We start from the raw sequence: 20,322 nt of genomic DNA on the forward strand, positions 1-20,322 counted from the left end.
GACGTTTCCAAAACTTGCAAAGATATTGTCTGTGAGTGCCACAGAACTAATGCTACAGGCGAAACCAAGATGAAATTTCATACAGGAAGTGCCCCAGATTTTGAATGCGCTGTGTTCCAATGTCTCCTTATATGGCTGTGAATGAGCCAGGAATGAGCCTACACTTTCTGTTGTTTCCCCAAGGTGTCTGCAGCATTGTGACGTATTTGTAGGTATATCATTGGAAGATTGACCATAAGAGACTACATTTACCAGGTGCCCGCTTGGTGTCCTCCGTCGAAATTATTGCGTAAACTCCAGCTGCGTGCATTTTTCCATTTGGTTCAGAGGTGAAACCAAACTGCCACGAATGATTTATCATCGAATAGATATGTGAAAAACACCTTGAGGATTGATTCTAAACAATGTTTGCCATGTTTCTCTCGATATTATGGAGTTAATTTGGAAAAAAGTTTGGCGTTGTAATGACTGAATTTTCGTTTTTTTTTTCTTAGCCAAACGTGATGAACAAAACGGAGCGATTTCTCCTACACAAATAATATTTTTGGAAAAACTGAACATTTGCTATCTAACTGAGAGTCTCCTCATTGAAAACATCCGAAGTTCTTCAAAGGTAAATGATTTTATTTGAATGCTTTTCTTGTTTTTGTGAAAATGTTGCCTGCTGAATGCTAGGCTTAATGCTATGCTAGCTATCAATACTCTTACACAAATGCTTGTGTAGCTATGGTTGAAAAGCATATTTTGAAAATCTGAGATGAAATTGTTGTTAACAAAAGGCTAAGCTTGTGAACCAATATATTTATTTCATTTCATTTGCGATTTTCATGAATAGTTAACTTTGCGTTATGCTAATGAGCTTGAGGCTATGATTACGCTCCCGGATACGGGATTGCTCGACGCTAGAGGTTAATTCACATGAAACGAACACAACAGGAGGGTTAAGACATTGATGCCCTTTGCAACCACGTATCTATTTGAGAGTGGATTCTCGGCCCTCACTAGCATGAAAACTAAATACAAGCACAGACTGTGTGTGGAAAATTATTTAAGACTGAGACTCTCTCCAATACAACCCTACATTGCAAAGTTCTGTGCATCCTTTCAAGCACACCCTTCTCATTAACCTGTGGTGAGTTCATCACAATTTTCAATGAACAAATAAAGTTTTATATGTTAGAGGGCTAAATAAAGAGCAAAATTATTCATTGTTATTATAATATTATTTGTGCCCTGGAGCTCTTTGTCCGTTCCCAAGAGCCGGGTTGTGACAGAAACCCACACTCATTCTTATGTTTAATAAATGTTTTGTATAGTGTGTGTAGAGCAGGCTTACAATGATGGCACAAAAGCAACATTTCAGAGTCCGCACACTCCACTGGTTTTATAACATTATAACAGGGGAGGTTAGCATGTCTTGGGTGCATGATCTTTGACCACCTCTGTAACTTTATCACTCATCCGGACTCATGGTAGCCCTTACCCGGGAAATTATTATATTCTTATTTCTAATAAAAGTGACTCCAAAATGACAGTACATACACTTGAAGTCTGAAGTTTACATACACTTAGATTGGAGTCATTAAAACTTGTTTACAAACAGATTATTTCACTTATGACTCACTGTATCACAATTCCAGTGGGTCAGAAGTTTACATACACTAAGTTGACTGTGCCTTTAAACAGCTTGGAATATTCCAGAAAATTATGTCATGGCTTTAGAAGCTTCTGATAGGCTAATTGACATAATTTGAGTCAATTGGAGGTGCACCTGTGGATGTATTTCAAGGCCTACCTTCAAACTCAGTGCCTCTTTGCTTGACGTCATGGGAAAATCAAAAGAAATCAGCCAAGACCTCAGAAAAGAAATTGTAGACCTCCACAAGTTTGGTTCATCCTTGGGAACAATGTCCAAACACCTGAAGGTACCACGTTCATCTGTACAAACAATAGTACGCAAGTATAAACACCATGGGACCACGCAGCCGTCATACCGCTCAGGAAGGAGACACATTATGTCTCCTAGAGATGAACATACTTTTGTGCGAAAAGTGCAAATCAATCCCAGAACAACAGCAAAGGACCTTGTGAAGATGCTGGAGGAAACAGGTACAAAAGTATCTATATCCACAGTAAAACGAGTCCTATATCGACATAACCTGAAAGGCTGCTCAGCAAGGAAGAAGCCACTACTCCAAAACCGCCACAAAAAAGCTAGACTATGGTTTGCAACTGCACATGGGAACAAAGATCATACTTTTTGGAGAAATGTCCTCTAGTCTGATGAAACAAAAATAGAACTGTTTGGCCATAATGACCATCGTTTTGTTTGGAGGAAAAAGGGGGAGGCTTGCAAGCCGAAGAACACCATCCCAACCGTGAAGCACGGGGGTGGCTGCATCATGTTGTGGGGGTGCTTTGCTGCACGAGGAAGGAAAATGATGTGGATATATTGAAGCAACATCTCAAAACATCAGTCAGGAAGTTAAAGCTTGGTTGCAAATGAGTCTTCCAAATGAACAGTGACTCCAAGCATTCTTCCAAAGTTGTGTCAAAATGGCTTAAGGACAACAAAGTCAAGGTATTGGAGTGACCATCACAAAGCCCTGACCTAAATCCTATAGAAAATGTGTGAGCAGACCTGAAAAAGTGTGTGCGAGCAAGGAGGCCTACAACCTGCCTCAGTTACACCATCTCTGTCAGGAGGAATGGGCCAAAATTCACCCAACTTACAGTGGGCAGCTTGTGGAAGACTACCCAAAATGTTTGACCCAAGTTAAACAATTTAAAGGCAATGCTACCAAATACTAATTGAGTGTATGTAAACTTCTGACACACTGGGAATGTGATGAAAGAAATAAAAACTGAAATAAATCAATCTCTCTACTATTATTCTGACATTTCACATTATTTTTTTTCAATTTAAAGGTTTATTAAGTTTTCTTGTTTTTCAATCAACCAACAAAACACATTCCACATTCACAGATGTGACAGGCTTTAAAAAAAGAAAAAGTAAACAAATAATAATACATTTGAAAAAATAAAAATAAAATTAAAATGAATGATAAAGTCAAATAAAAGCATTTATTTTTAATCTATTTATTTTCCTTGGTGCATATATATATATACATACATACATACATACATACGTACATACATACACACATATATACACACACACACACACATACGCACACGTACTCAAAAACTAAATTAAAATAAAAAAAAAATAAAAAAACATAGAACACTTGCAGCAGCACTATCAAGGTTCTTATCAGCTATTTCAAGCATTCGCTGAGACGACGGGCCATTAATTCGTTTTTAGGTTTTACAGTACCTTACACAACATGTATCTGCGCATTTCCCTAGTCACCCCGTTCACTCTGTCCAGTTTGAAATATAGTTGAATAGTGGAGACCAGAGTCTATCAAACTTGGGCTGTCTCTTGTGGAGGTCATAAGTGAGCTTTTCAAGAGGAAGAAAGTCAACAATCTGGTCAATCCACATTTTAAATGTAGGAGGGGTATTAGAGGCCCACAATAGAAGAATACATTTCTTAGCAAAGTATGTAATAGTCATAAGCAAATTTTCTCTGTCAGGATCAAGAACAAAGTCCTGCTGGGCATTAAGTAGACAGACACACGGGGTCATATCAAACTGTACCTCTAGTATTTTCTGTGCAGCAGTATGTACAGATTGACAGAATCTGGCAATCTCTCTACAGCTCCAAAATACATGCATATAGGTTCCACTTTCAGAGGTACATCTTTTACAGTTAGGAGACATATCTGTTTTCATTCTATGGAGTCTCAAAGGAGTATAATAAAATTTGTACAAAAATTTGTAATTAGATTCTTTCATTTTTACACTGGTAGAGGAGCAGTATACCCTGTCGCAAACATCCGCCCATAACTCATCACTGATAGTCAGACCAAGGTCCTTTTCCCAGATTATTTTCAAAGGAGTAAAGGAGGAGCTTCCTTTCTCAGAAAGGAGTCTATAGATGTAAGATATTTAGCCTTTAATGGATTGTGCTGTGACAAGAAGGGTTTCAACTTCATTCAACTGAGTTCTAAACCTCCTCTTGGAGGTAAATGAGGAAATTACATGTCTAATTTGAAGATATTTTAAAAAATGGGATCTTGGTACATCAAATTCACTGCAGAGCTCTTGAAAGGATTTCAGTGTAGTGGTTTTCTGATGAAATAGGTCTGAAAAGGTCCTGATTCCTAGAGTATGCCAAAGATTAAAGTTGGCATCCCTCAGGGCTTTTGGCAAGTCTGGGTTGCCTACTATAGGCGAGTGAGAACATATTTGGGAGGAAATGCCCAGGTATTTCTTACAGTCCCTCCACGCTAGTAGGGTGCTGTAAATCACAAAGGTTTTGGCTATGTTGCCCACTTCACTAAAGTTATTAATGAATATAATTGAGCTTAAGGGCAATGAACCACAGGATTGGGCTTCTATCTGAATCCACGTTGACTCTTGTCTGTTTGTGATCCATGTTAGCATGTTGCGGATTTGGGCAGACCAGTAGTACAATTGAAGGGAGGGAAGGGTAAGACCACCCTTAGATTCAGGTTTCGATAGAGTGGAAAACTTGATCCGGATTACATTAATTCTTCCTACTAAGCTAATTGGGAGGGAGATCCAGGTTTGGAGATCGTTCTTGATTCGATCCAGGAGTGGAAGATAATTTTCCTTAAAAAGGCTATTCAGATCTGGTGTTATGAAGATCCCGAGGTATTGAAACCCCTGTGTTTTCCATTGGAAAGGACATAGTGTCTTCATAGAGCTGGTGAGTGTAATATTGAGAGGGCAGACAGTGGATTTGTTAAAATTGATCTTATAACCTGAAAACTTGCCATACTGAGCAATTGTGTCTAAAATGAGAGGGAGTGATTTCTCAGGGTTGGATATGTAGAGCAAGACATCATCCACGTAAAGCGAAATCTTGTGCTGCAGGCCGCCTGCAGAAACACCCATAATACTTGAATTGCTCCTTATCAGCTCTGCCAGAGACTCCGCCCCCAACAAGAGGAGCAGCGGGGACAGCGAGCACCCTTGTCTTGTGCCCCATTCCAGAGGGAATCTGTCAGAGTTCAGTCCATTAGTAGTCACCATGGCATTTGGATGCGAGTATAGTGATTTGATCCATTTAATAAAATTTGGGCCCATATTGAACTTTTCTAAGACTGAAAACAGGAAGCTCCACTCCATCCTGTCAAACGCCTTCTCAGCATCCAGTGAAGCCAGCAGGACAGGGGTCTTCTGTGCGTTTACTTGATCAATAATATCAAAAAGACGGCGAATGTTATCAGAAGAGTATCTGTCTCTAATAAATCCAGTTTGGTCCGCTTTTATTATTTTGGGAAGAAGAGTGTTTAGTCTTTTGGCGAGCAATTTGGTAATTATTTTATAGTCGAAATCCAACAAGCTTATGGGCCGGAAGGACGAGCAGGATAGGGGGTCCTTGTCCTTTTTTAGCAACACTGTAATGTGAGCTGTGTGCATTGAGTCTGGGAGAACTCCGTTTTTGCAAAAATCCTCCAGCATTGGCATGAAGATAGGGCTGAGCTGGGGCCAAAAAGCTTTGTAGAACTCTCTGGGGAATCCATCTGGGCCTGGGGACTTATTAGGTGGCATGGAGGTAATTGCCTCCAGGATCTCCTCAGGAGTGAAGGGGGAGTTGAGATCTTCTTGGTCGGTCTCTGAAAGTTTAGGTAGCAAGATTCCCTCTAGGAAAGAGTGGAGTTCTGCCTCCGTGTGTTTTCTCTCAGAGGTATATAGTTTGCAGTAAAAATCATGAAAAGTTAAATTGATCTTTTTTGGGTCATATGTGACCTCGTCCTCTGCTGTTCAGATAGCCATGATTGTACGCTCTGACTGCTCCTTTTTTAATTGGTAAGCAGGCAATCTACTGGGCCTATTGCTATATTCATGGTATTTCTGTTTAGTAAAGAAAACTTGTTTTTTTATCTCCCGAGTGTAGTCCAAATTCAGTTTGGCTTTGGCTGCTTTAAGTTGACTCCAGGAGGTGCTGTCTAGGGATTGTTTATGTATTTTTTCACAGCATTCCAGCTCCCTCTCAAGATCTAACCTGTGTGCTTCCATTGCTTTTTTCTTAGAGGAAGCATATGCAATTAGATGACCTCTTAGTGTGGCTTTAGCAGCGTCCCACATTGTGGCCGGAGAAACAGGAGAATCTTTATTGTCTTGTGTGTAGTTGTCTATCCATGTAGTTACCAATGTATGGAACGCTTCGTTTGATAGCATGGAGGTGTTGAATTTCCAGCTCTTTGACCTCGGGATGTTTTTGCAGAGGTCAAAGCGGAGGTGGACAAAGGCGTGATCTGAAAGTGCTATGGGTCCGATTGTACAAGTGGCTGAATTTATGAAACTCTTTGGGATAAAAATGTAATCTATACGGGAGTAGGTGTTATGGACATTAGAGTAGTATGTATAGTCCATAGATGAGCTATTAGTCTCTCTCCAGATATCTATCAGTCCCATCTCTTTAGTAAGAGAGTTCAACATCTTTGCAGATCTAGGATTTGTGGTGGGGACTTGAGATGATTTGTCTAGGGTTGGGTTAAGGGTACAATTAAAATCTCCGGCCACCACACCAAAGGAGACACAATGCTCATTGAACAGGGTTATAATTTTTGACATGAAGGCAGGAGTATCTGTGTTAGGGGCGTATATGTTTAATATAGTAATTGATTGACCATATAGTGACTCAGTTATCAAAATAAATCTCCCCTCCGGATCAGATATGTTTTTGTCAATTATGAATGGAACATTTTTATGGATAAGTATGGCTGTGCCTCTACTGTTTGATTTGAAAGATGAGAAATACACCTGTCCCACCCAAGCTCTGCGGAGTTTGGCATGTTCAGCATCACAGAGGTGTGTCTCTTGTAATAGCGCGATGTCTGCTTTTTCCTTTTTTGGAGCACATAGTATCTTTTTTCGTTTTATTGCATGCCCTAGACCATGGCAGTTCCATGTCAATAGATTTAAGGTACTAGTCAACGTCATCGAGCAGTAATCGAACTTTAGTGCAAGTAATCTCTGGGTAAAAGTGGATAGTAGTTACAGCTGTGTTCACATAAAAGGAAAATAAATGGTGTACATAAAATAATAATCTCTGAACACCCCAGCCGAGTTCCCAAACAACTCGACACATCCCGTTGGATCTATTACCCCCCCGCTCAGTCTCAATTCTGTGTTCCAAATAAAACAAAAACCGGGAACAGTTAGCAACGCACAACGTCTCCCTCTCCCCACCAAAGAAATGCCTCTTCCTCTCCACCCCGCATTGAGTAAATAACACAGTTGCCCTCGTCCAGACCACAGTAAAAGAGGGGAGAAAAATAAAATCAATAGCCCAGCCTACATATACCTCCCCCAAGGGACATAGGGAACCCCAAGTAATAATAGCAAAAAAAACACAAAAAAAACAGGGAAATAAAAGTAGGCTGAAACATTAGTAGGCCTAGGTTAGGCTATACAGCCCATCCCTCTCAGTTAAAGGAAAATAAATATAAATTGGACGGCTATAATGACATTTAGGGGGTGGGTCTCTGGATATCGGCTATATGTCGTCTTACCTCCTTTAGTAATGGCATTAATCGCATTTAGTCATTGGTCTGTTTCTCATTGGCCAGGATTGTCTTTCAAAAAACGTTTTGCCTCTTCAGGAGTTTTGAAGTGTCGCAAGGCTCCTTGGTGAAGAATCCTGAGCTCGTTTGGGTATTTGAATCCCCTGAAGATGCCTCGGTCAATGGAGTATTTCTTCACTTCGTCAAATTCTCAGCGCTTTCGGCGTATTCCAGCTGACAGGTCCTGGTGTAAAGCGAGTTTGGCGTTTCCCACTGTGATGGTGTTGTTTTTCGCCGCCTGTAGGACTCGTTCCTTGTCGGTGAATCTCAGGAAACATACGGTGATTGGGCACGGTGGTTGTCTGGCTGCTGGTGGGGGCCTCAGTGCTCGGTGAGCTCTCTCGAGTTCTATGGGCCTGTCGGTGGACATGTGGAGCCACTCGGGAAGTTTGTCTTGCAGGTAGCGGATCAGTGGCATGTTTCCCTCTTCTTTTTCGCCCAGATTGAATAGAACACAATTATTCCTTCGCCCCCTGTTTTCCAGGTCCTCTGTTTTCTCTTCCAGATGCTCGATTTTCTTTTTAGCATATGCTATTGTTTCCATGACATCTGTCAATAAGTTTTCCATGGATAGGATTCGCCCCTCTGCCTCGTCCAGGCGCCCCGCGTTTATGGTTATCTTGTTGTTGATGTCAGGCAAAGCGTTTTCCAGGATTGTCACCTTGCCCCCTATCGCACTGAGCTGAGAGTTAATGGCATCTAATTTAGTGTTTAGTTCTGTACGTTGGGATCTCAACTCAGAAAGGATGTCTTCGACAGAGTGCGAGGTTGGCATTCGTTGTGCCTCGTGGGGGAGCGGGTTCTCTTGCTCCTGGCTAATGGCGCTAGTTTTTTCTGAAGCTAGCTTCTTCTTGGAGGCTTTTTCCGTCGCTAATACTCGAGTCCGGGTAAAAATGTCACCTGTAGTGTCGCCTTTTGTAGCCGTCATGACTTTTTCTTACTAAAGCTAAATGAGTTTGAACTTGGAGTGGAGGTAAGATTAGGAATTGGAAACTACTTGTGCGGAGCTCTTAGTTCATGCGGCCATCTCGTCCAAGGGTCACGTGATCCCCCATTTCGCATTCTTAAAATAAAGTGGTGATCCTAACTGACCTAAGACTGGGAATGTTTACTAGTATTAAATGTCAGGAATTGTGAAAAACTGAGTTGAAATGTACTTGGCTAAGGTGTATGTAAACTTCCAACTTCAACTGTACCATTCATTTCTATTGGGCACAAAATAATCTGAAACACAACCAAAATTAACAGCATAAGCTTCCAACAAGTAATATGGGAACAAATACCTGTTACTACTTTATTTATAGGGAGTGGCTCCTAATCCATGACGGGATATTTTATTTCTGCGGCTCTGTGTCGTGAGTGTGCAAATTCTTGCAGTTTCTCGCGGGAATTTGGGACACTCATTCTCTCATGCTGAAACCAGATTAGATACATAGGTAGTTAAATCAGAGTTAAAAGCCAAAAAGATGATGTCACTAAGCAAAAAAAAAACAGCACGCATTTGGTGTGTCATACTGGTCTCTGACTTGCTCAACAAACTTAATCGTTTGAATTGAATGTCATTGAGAAAACAGAAAGCTGTCATAATGTATATTTTTGCAAACATCCTTTCTGGATTTAAAACTACTAATCATCTAGTTTTTTGAAAGTATATGTAATCTGATTACAATATTTTTGCTGGTAACATAACTGATTAAATACAGTTTTTTTGTAATCATAATCGTGTAACTGATTACATGTAATTAGTTACTCCCCAACCCTGGCTCCATTTAAGACTCGGCTATTGAATCGTCTCTTTTTGCCATTGGATCCCAGCATCCCCCAATAAATGGATCCTTCAACCAGAGCTGTCTCCATAGCCTTTCCAGCTCGCCCTCTGCCGTGAGGTGACATGTTTTAGTAGAACATCAGGATAGGTTAGGGAGGAGCGGCCTGAGTGACGCCCATTCTCATTCAACCCCAGCCCCACAGTCCCACCAGCCCTAGCAGCCCCCTTCTCTCCCCTATTCTTTATTGATCCCACAATCGCATCAAGCATGTTTCCTTGAAGATGCAATTTCCACCACATCAACACAGAGGGCTGGAGCACTCTGTTCCAGCCGCAGTCGCGGCGCGATTGATCTTACCCCTACCTTGCCGTTACCGGTGTCAATATTCTCACACACACAAGCACAAACACTCACGCACACACACACAAATTTGTTTTACCATCTTTGTGGGGACCAAACAATTCATTCCCATTCCAAATCATATGTTTCCTAACCCGAACCTTAACCCTCGTTCCAACCCCAAACCCCTAACTCTAATTATAACCCTAACCTTAATTGCAAGCCTAAACCTAACCCCTGAGCACAGAATTTTTCCTTGTGGGGACCGGTGAAATGTCCCCCCCCCCCACAACTCACTTACATCTCAACAGTCTGCTTCCAATGCCTGCGTCTCTTTGAGTGAATGAGGAGTTCATAGGCAGTGAACCAAAATACAGCCTTCAGAGCCCAGGGAGCAGAAGGATGTGGCCCCCATCAAGACTGGTGTGGCTGCCCAGCACCATCAGGGACAGGCAAGATGGGTGAGGATGATTGCTGAGAAGGTTCATATCTACATACACACACGCCTGCCTGCATGTACGCAGAGTCAGACACATATCTGTACATATCTATACACATGAACACACACACACAGTATGCATATTTAAACACACACATACATTATCCAATGCACGTTCAGTACACATCTATGCAACCTCACATACACAAACACATCTTAGTAAACACACACACAGGTCTTCCTCCCCCAGAGTTGTCAGACCTTCAGCAGTGAGGGCACAGCGGTCTGTAGCCCCAAGCCTCTGAGACCTCATCTGATTCCACCCCCCTCTCCTCCTCCACCCCATCTCTAATCCGCTTCTGTTTTCTTCTCTGTAATCTTGTCGCGAACGCATTTCAGATATGACTAACACCTTCCCCCACCATTCCTCTTCCTTTCTTCTCCACCTTTCTCGCCTTCCCTTCTTAAATTACCGAGGCAATCATATTTAGCGATTCCCTCGGCTTGTTTATCCTTCTCCGCAACTGTTTGAATATTGAAATTGTAATATTTATTCATTTGCTTCCCTTTTTTTCTCAGGGAAGAAAGAATTGTAGAAGGCCGACAGAATCGTCTGGGATTTAATTGAGTGGGTCAGTGGCTTTGGATGAATTATTAAAGTCGAAACAAACAACTCCAACACGCAGGCTGTGGCAGAGCTGGAGAATGATGTGATTAAAAACGCTGCGTGCTTGTACTGGCCCCTCTCTGTTTCCTCACACCCACCCTCCTTTCCTCCCTACGTTGTTTCCTAACTCCCCCATACTGAACGTCCCAGCTGTCTGTCACATTTCTTTTTAGCAGACTCTGCTAGTGACTGGCCTTTGCCAGTTAATGTCAGTGTTTATTTTTGCGTTTGCAATTATGCCGCTCAGCATTCGACGACAGTGTCGCCTTGAGTGATAGGTAGGAAAACAGGAGAGGACACACACACACAAACAAGTATGAACACACCCACCCACACACAAACACCTCTGACCGATTTTACCTGCCGCTGTTTGATGTTTAATACTCCATACTTAATTACTTAATTAATACTCCATACTTAATTAATACTCCATACTTGGAAGAGGAAGAACATTCTAACAGTTTGCCTAATTTCTGTTTATGTGACAACACAAGCTGGTATAATGTAGAGAATCTTTGTACCATCTAAACTGCAGTGAAATACAGTATATTTTCCATGACTAAAAATGTTGTATATTCAGCTGTTTTTTAAAAGCTGAACATAACCGAAAGTAAAATACTAAAAAACGAAACATGTCAAGTTGAAAGCTCTAAATGTGTGTGAGAATATCACAGCGAGATGAAATGAAAATGTCTGGACCCACTAGACGGTTACCGTTCATATGCCATCTCACAAGCTGGGCTCACTCGAACAGAGGAAGAGTAAATTCATTATTTGTCCAGATAGGCTTTCTGACATGATGTGGCACTGGACCCTACGGCGTAGGGTCCAAAATGTCAGTCGGAGCTGGTCCAGAACCGCTCAAAGTACCCATATGGAGGACTTAACATCTAAAAGTGAATAGATAGATAACTCATTAGGCGGGCTAAATAAATAAGAGGAGTGTCACATTGATGAATGACGATCACAAAGCAGCGGGCTGTGTCCCTCTTGAATTAGGATTCAGCAGCTGTGACGCAGTCACATACCCGGACTGTCATCCAGTGACATATTTGGTTAAGTGGCACAGAACATTGGAAGTAGTTGCCCCCGATCACATCCCATCAAGGGGAGCCGTCACATAATCAGATCTCTAAACATCATTAATTACATGGAATAACCTCTATTTCTACACAGGCTCCAGAAACATACACTGCCATATGGAAGCATTTGCCCTCTACTTGTCCTATACAGAGAAATAGAATGAAAAGAAAGGGGCCTTTTCCTGAACATTGAGGGTGACAGTACACAATGGGGGGGGGGCTTCCAAGCCTTTAGCCTTCCAAGAACACAGTGACCTCCTTTCTCTTTCCTATCCTCTTTCTCCCTCCCTCGTTTATTAAACAGAAGGAGATTCTAATACCTGGAACCAATACTTCCAGCGTCTCTATCTCATCCCCCTGCTCCGTCTCATTCCCCTGCTCCGTCTCATCCCCCTGCTCCTCTCCTCTGTTTAATCAGTGAAAAGCTGGGGCTCACCGGCCTGTCTTAGGTAATCAACATCAGGGGCCGTAAACTGCCGCTAATTGAATGGTCTCCTCATTGTCATGCACAGGGACACTCCATCTTTCCTTCCCCTCTCTCCACCCCTCTCTTTCTTTATCCGCCTCCTCTCCTTACAAGGCCCCCAGAGCCCTTCGATGGTCTACTCTGCCTTTCCTACCGAACGGCGAAAGAAAACAGGCCTTGTTTGAAGTAGATAGGGGGAGCTGATGGGGGAATTGAAGAGGGAGGGGGTTCTATAGAAGGAAGGGGGAGGGTTTTGAGAGGAGTGACACCAAACAAACCAGTTCAGGTATGCCTGCGCTACAGCCAACAAAGAAAATTAGGAGGGGTGCTGGACAACCATGACAGAAATACAGCAAAATGGTTTAACAGGTAAGTCCTTTTGCTGGACACAAATACAAACATTTTGGTGGAGGTGAGATTGTGGGTGAGAAGAGGTGGGGGGGGGGATCAAGGGTTGAATGGGGTGAGAGAGGAGAGTGTATGAGCACGTGAGCATGTGTGTGTGTGTGTGTGTGTGCATGAGCGTGCACATTGTGTTAAACGGCTGAGAAGTCTTTAGTCTGCTTTAGGCTGCCAGAGATAGAGGTAGAGGTAGAGCGGCTTTGGAGCATATTTCTGTTAGATGTCTGTTCTGAACAAAACGAGAGAATTACCGTAATAACCTACCAATTTCGGGGACAGACAGTTTTGCAGCCACCAGGCAATTTAGTATTTTTTATTATTGAGTGGGGTCCATTGTGAGCATCCATTTTGTACCCAGCATCTCCCTCCTGCCTCTTTCTGAGCCACTCAGTAAATACCCAGACACAGGCCATCAATGTGACCAAGCACATCTGCTCTGCTAGACCGAAGAGGTATGGTACCAGACTATGGATACATCCAGAATGGCACCCTATTCCCTATATAGTGCACTACTTTTGACCTGAGCCCTATGGGTCCTGGTCCAAAGTAGTGCACTTTACATGGAATAGCGTGCCATTTGGGGCGCAGGCAGAGAGAGTAATTAGGGTTACATCACATAATTGGATAGAAATCACATGACACATGAGTCATAATTGGTAGAGACAGGGGTTTTATGGGGACATAGGCGTCCCTATTTGTAATACAGTTGTTGCATAAGGTGTCTGCTTAACCTGAACCAATCACATTGCTCACACTTTAGATCACTGGTGCATCTGCATATTCACAATGAACCCCTAGTGAGATACCTTGCTCCAGGCTCATACGGTATGGATGTCTTTGGGGATCCACACACACACACACACACATACACACACACACGTGCCACTCTCCAACCAGAAGCCCCATTCCTTATCCACCACTACACCACTGTAGGCTGGAAGCAACACACCAACCCACCACCTCTGGCAGACTACAGAATCACTCAGGCAACACTTTAGCCACACTACAGCACACTCCAACAACTGATTATCTTTTGTGTGTGCCCCTTATTCACCTGGGCGCCTCACAAAACTGTAATCATTCTTCCTGGTACACCCTCGCCTCTGCCTCCCGCCTCCACAGCCCTCTGGCAGCTGCTGCTCAGCCAACCATCTGGAGAGAAACTGACGACCCCTTATCCCCCCTGGCCCATCATACAGCTGGCCTACTGAGGGAGAGACGGAGGGAGCGAGAGAGAGAAGGGAGAGAGAGAAAGAGATGGGAGAAAAAAGAGGTGGAAGGTAAAGTGGGTGAGAAGAGAGTTGATAAAGAGAAAGGGTGAGAGGAGAGATGAAGCAGGAGAAAGAGACAGAGAAAGAGGGAGACGTAGGAACAGTTGGAGTGACACCAGTGTGGTTGTCCATTATACCTCATAAATTGTCTTTCAGGGCATCAATGTAAGGGCTATTGATCTGAGAAAGACAAACACACACCCCCCCTGGGCCCTAGAGACCAGGCCTCGCCTACCATTGATGATGTTGCCCGCTCTAGATTTTATCGCATTTCATTCATCTCTCTCAGGCAGGACTTGTCTCTAGGACCTCTCTCCCGTCTCTTTCTTTTTTGCTTCCTTGCCTCTTTGACTCTTGGCATCCTGGCTCAACATTCTAGGCAAACCTTGTAGGTTTCTTCTCCTAATCGCTCTTCTTCCTGTAATGAGATTCCTTGTCAAGGTGAGTTGTTGTGTCAGCCTTCCTGGTGAGTCGGTGTGTAAGTCAGACAGCCACTCTGAATCAGGGAGTGTGTCAGCAGTGTTAAATGGTACATAGTCCACTGTATATCTCGCATTAGCTGTCATAAATCTTTCTGACGTTGAAGGAGATTAAAATCAAAGCGCCCTGTTCGCCTAAGCAACCAGGCTTGTTTCACTGGCATGTTCACACCGGGTTGGTCTTTAACCAATGATGGCCCTCCTTACTGCATGAAGGAGCCATGATTTCCCTGGAGGATGACAACCTGCGGATGTTTCTTCTTTTCTTTCCCCCCCCTCCTTGTTACCAGACACATATTTTAAAGGCATCACACTGCACTTTCCAATGCACACCGGGCGCTCATTTTCTCTAGCAGGATTTCATGATGAGATCAGTTGAGTGAGTCTGGCAAGACATTATCAAGTGTTTCATGCGCTCTGCAAGCTATATTTGCCAACCCCCCCGCCTCCCTCCATCTTGGCTCTAAATTGATCCTCCAGTGCCTGGATTTCACTCAACTGTGCAGCTGTGGGAGGCCTGTTCTGCCACCACAGGGGGCTCTGGCTCCACGATGGCTTGCTGGAAAAGGTTAGTGGTTAAGCTCCGCCAGGTGTGGCCATAGATCCTCCGAGACTCTGGCTGGCTTTGCTCATTTGCACTCTACCTCAGGACTTAATTACCAAATTCAACTCGTTATTTGGATAATAACTCACACCGGCTGTTCTGTTAGCTTTTTCTACCGGTTCCTAATGAGTGGCTAATTAAAAACTACCTGAAGGAGCTCGCCCCTGGTGAACCTAAACAGTCCGTTTTCTAACGGGGGAGCTGGGTTGGCGAGCCATCGTCGCCTGGTTGTCAGCACCAAAGTAGGAGCCACCAGCGGCCGCCTCAGAGGTACGCAACTCGGCATAAACCAGCACGACTCAATTCAGGCGTTGAATCCTGATTAGATCAGCAGATTTAATTTCTCTCTGTTGTTAGTCCCTGTTGCCTCTTTGTTCCAGTATGCTTCCTTTCCAAAGTGCTTCTGGTGGGGAAAAGGGGAGTAGAACAACAGCGGCAGCCGCACCATCTTTTTTTTCCCATCCCTCTAAAGGGATAAGTGTTTCTGAAATGACTGGAATGTTTTTTTCCCCTCCCAAAATTACACCTAATATTTTCTTCCCACCCATATCAGCCCACAGCCATGAGCTACCAAGGCTTCAGGGGGGACAGTATGGCTTTAGTGCTTCTGACGTCTTGCCACACACAAAAGCGACAAGGAACAAAGCAACAAGGCCGCTTCATGCTCATTCCCCTGCCGTCCCTGGCATCTGCACAGAGAGCCGTCGGAGGCTCCATACTGTACGCCACAACGCTGTGGGCCAGTGGGCCTACATGACGAGTGAAGATGGAGGGTTTGGCTGTCAGGCTAAAGGTCAGAGTGTGTTGGACGGGCTTCTTCGTCCGCCAAGGTGTCATCCGCCCGGAAATGATTTACAGTATCCTTTTAATTAGGCCCGCTCAAGCATGTTAGCGGACCTGCTACGCAGATCAGCAGTGACCTATTACGCATGCACTACTGCAGACCTGGATTTATGAGAGGTTTGGGCAGAGCAACACGCGTTGTCGCTCCCTCCTCTGTGTTCCCTTCTTTTACCAGAGCCATGTCGCCTTTTGTTCTCGTCCCAATCTAACATGCCAGAGGACACGCAGGGCTAGCATTAGCCTACTGCCAAGGGTTAGCATTAGCAAAGGCTAGCGCCTCATCCATCAAAGCCGGTGTTAGGTTAGAGCCGCTGCCTCTGATGCTACCTGTTTCCTGGCTGATCACTCCTAAGCCCACCTGTCCTTGTTCGCTTGTTGCTCCCTGGAGAATTTCAGCTACCAATTCGAAGTGACTGATCCAATTCCACACAAGCTCAGCGATTCCAGGTTCCATATCAGCACATGGAAACGACTGTGAAATCTTTGAAAGTCAATTTTCTTCTAGTTTACTTGCCCTTTTCTCTGTCCCGTGGTGCTCATTTGGGCTTGGTAGATGTTCAATTGAATCTCTGGCACGATGCGAGGCAAGCTGATGAAGGAACAACAGGTATCAGACTGAGATTGCTCAGATCAAAAACACTGGCTATGATTGGCCTAAATACAAAGGTATCCAGCTGTATTACAGTGACAAATTGGCATACAACTCTATAGCCTTATGAATGGTGCTCACTGCTCAGCAACGATACGGGCTCAGCATACACACAATCAACAACAACACTTGCTATGAGGGAATGAACCCTGTCACAGTGAATGAAGGAGACATGCTTAATTACTGTTACTAAATGCATGTCTGTCAGTATCAGGTCGCTTCTGTGGGGGACGACAACCACTGAGCTCTCTGACTTCCATTATGCAACCACTTCATTTGCTAATTATGTGAATAGCTCGGCCCACTTCCTAATTCCCAAAAGCATGCAACAGAGGCCGAGGTCTTGACCCCTGCTGTCTAAAGTGGGCAAGCTCTGGGTTTTAGAGCCTCCCCCGCAGGGTCTCCGGGCTTTTGTGAAAATCTACAGTAGTTCAGGGGTGTCAGTGCAACTCATTTACATTTGATGGAGACATAAAAATGCATGCTGGGCCGCCGCTCAGTATGAGGATATGAAAAAAACTGTCAACATGAGCGACAGCTGCGGAGCGAGGGCTAGAGCGTGATTGCACATCACAAATCGACATGCAGGGTTAGGGTCAACTTAACTCGAAATCTGACAAGATTTTTGTTTAAGTCAGCAAACCAATAAAGTTTAACTTTGCATAATTTAGATGTGTTTTGATGTGGTGAGAGTGATGTTCATTTGATGGAACATTTGATGAGATGAGGGAAACGTTTGGGAAAGACTCATCTTGATGTCACCATCTCTCTCAACCCCCCTCCCCGTTCACTCTCTCTCTCTTTTTCTCTCACTCTCTCTCTGTCTTGCTCTCTCTCTCTCATACACACAGTCTCCCCACACACTACATACTCTCTCCCACACTACATACTCTCTCCCACACTACATACTCTCTCTCCCACACACACACTCACACTCACCAAGCTGAGTCTGACCAAACCGAGCTGAGCCTCACAGAGTGGCCCTGGGTGCCAACCATCAGGGACAATTAAACCCAGTGATCTGTGACTCTAGCAACACTCCACATCACCGGTCCCTTTCCGGCCCCTTACGGGAAGAGGAGAGACTCTGGGCTGAGTCTCAAATGGCACCCTATTCCGTGTATTGTGTTTCACTTTTGACCAGAGCCATATGGGCCCTGGTCAAAAGGACTGCACTATATCGGGAATAGGGGGCCAAATGGGACTAGGGACAGTCACGGACTGGGGAAACAGAAAAATAAAATAAAAAGGGGAAGAAATCTGTAGTGACTCACAAGGTATGTTCTCCCTTTCCCTCGTTCTTTCTCCCCCCTCAGTACTCTCATGCGGTATAACTAATTCCTCTCAAAAGCATGGCTCTATGTATAAAACTGTCAAGTACATTGCAGTGCACTCTTGCGTTTATTTATGCAATTGCATAACGGAATAAAGTGATCTGGTCCAACAGGATGCAGAATGTGTTTGAGCTTACATTTGTTTCTAATTAGCTGTTTGGGGGCTTTCGGATATATACAGACAGACTGTTGATATAAGGAAGCAGAATGTGGAGGAGAAGATAAGAAATCATTACCCACAGCGCACCTGGGTGTGAAAGCAAGGAAGCACTAGTTTTAGATCATCACACCGGCTTGTGTTTCTACTATTAGGTCCGTCATTCCCCCAATCATCCTCAACCCAAAACCCTGACATGCCTGTGAATTCGCTAATTTGTTGTTACTTTTAACTTCCCCAGTAGACTCGTTTTGCTTGTCGGTTGAACAGAGCCATGTACATAGCAATAGGTTCACAGTTAATTAAACAAAACACAACGCAACTGAATGGGAAAACAAATGGTTTCGTAGATCATTTGTGCTTCTTGTAACACCCCTTGCAAAACTCCCCCTGTAAAGCAGATCTGTGCGTTCTGTTTCTGCCAATAAGAAATCCCAGGGAGGCGCTAGTATTTTCTGAATGCAGCTCGCATAACAGAGCCAGCTACTTATGAGAACGCCAGGCGTGTGTGGGCGGACTGCTTTTTAGTCAAGTGCAAACATTTTAGCCTTGAGAGGAAGATCTGCTAGGGTCCACTGCCAATGAGAACGCACCATTAACGCCCCCTCAACGCCCAGGGATGCACACTGGCACACACACTAAAAACAGAGTGTACACCACACCCCCTGGCAGGTATTATCAGGCTCATCCTGGCTGATTTTCTTCCCCCCTCAGTGCCCCGGTGGAATACTGCAGTCTACAGGCCAGTCCATCACGGCATCTCTCTCTCTCTCTCTCTCTCTCTCTCTCTCTCTCTCTCTCTCTCTCACTCTGTCAACAGTGTGACTAGAGCATCTGAAGGTGAGAGAAAACTAGAACATAACACTTCAGTTTTATTCTTAGTTTGTCAAAGGAGGTCCGGAGAAGACACCTACCGCTGTGTCCTGTCGGGACTGAGTGAGGTTGAGCCAAGCAGTTGATCCTCTCCTCTGACGAGGCAACGTCTTCAATCATCATAACGAAATAAACGCTTGGCGCGAACCTGAGACATCCTGCGCGGGTTCCAATAAACTTCCCCATGCGCACGCCTCTCTCAAGCCTCTCCAAGTCAGAACTCTATGAGTTTCTATCAATCACCGTCCCTCTTCTTCAAATTAGTATTCCTCACAGTGCTTCGCTACATGGACCCCAAGAGCAGGTTGAAGGATGAGACGGGGAATATAAAAATACAGCACGGGAGAAAAAAACATGTTCCGTTCCAACTTCCTCTTCTATCTTTAGCGGTAATAGAATCGGATAGAGTACCTCCCACTCCGGGTTGTTATGATGAGCTGGGTTGTGTGGCAACCGTCAAAACACATTTGGCAATAGAAAACAGAAATATGCATTTGTTATTGGACAAGTCCAGGTAGTCCTTCCCTTTATCCGTTCATTTTCTTCCCTTTAGATGCATAACGAACACGATTGGATTGTCTGTTGGTTGGTTCTCATTACAGTTCCCCTCATAACTGATTAACAAAAGCCATGGTGCTAATTAAAGGTCACCTCTCACCCGGTGTTCCGGTGTGAGATTGAGGGCAGACTGAAAGATTGCACCAGTCCAACACTAGGATGGTGAGCTGATGATGAGCCACCAATCTGCCAACATTTATTTCGTCACTTTGAGAAATAGAATGACTAGAACAGCTTACCCCATACAAGTCAATGTACCTTGATTCTATATCTATGGTGTCCGCTCTCTGTGTCCGCTGACTCCTTTTCCCTCTGTCTGATTGGTTAAGACACAAGCCTCCCTTCTTTTCCCTTCCTCTAATTGGTTCAGATGCAGAGCCCTGCTTTGTTGCCATGCCTCTGATAGGTTTAGACACCACCATGCTCTCTCTATATGAGGGGGTTGGTTTATCTGGCTCGGGTTACCCCCGGTGGGAGGAACCGGGTGAAAGTTGATTGCATTTGGTTTGGAACTGGGCTGCCTCCCGGGTGTGAGCCAGGTGCCCCGTTCAAAGCCCACGGTGAAGTTGGATCAAAACAAAAGTGCTGCAATTCAGCACATGCAAAATGTGTTGCTTTTGATAAAAACGCTTTATCTGCCTTCCCAATGCAAACTAGTTTGAAAATTCAAACATATGTTTTATGGAAACGAGATGTTGCATGTTTCAGAACGAGCTATGCAGATTA

At 44.1% G+C, this 20,322-nt stretch overlaps 1 protein-coding gene across 2 annotated transcripts in view; it reads right to left on the minus strand.

The window, feature by feature from the left end:
• Window positions 1-20,322, minus strand: part of iglon5 (IgLON family member 5) — a 146,246-nt gene that overhangs the window by 78,740 nt on the left and 47,184 nt on the right. Inside the window, exon 1 of one of the 2 annotated variants that reach the window (XM_042304513.1) lies at window positions 19,080-19,704. The exons of the other annotated variant lie outside the window; for it this stretch is intronic. Within the exon in view, the coding sequence (XP_042160447.1) occupies window positions 19,080-19,224 (145 nt within the window). The 5' untranslated portion in view covers window positions 19,225-19,704. Of the gene's footprint in view, window positions 1-19,079; window positions 19,705-20,322 lie in introns of those variants that run through there. 2 annotated transcript variants of the gene reach the window in all.

The sequence above is a fragment of the Oncorhynchus tshawytscha genome, linkage group LG23, assembly GCF_018296145.1.
Source record: "Oncorhynchus tshawytscha isolate Ot180627B linkage group LG23, Otsh_v2.0, whole genome shotgun sequence".
Taxonomy (NCBI): Eukaryota; Metazoa; Chordata; class Actinopteri; order Salmoniformes; family Salmonidae; genus Oncorhynchus; species Oncorhynchus tshawytscha.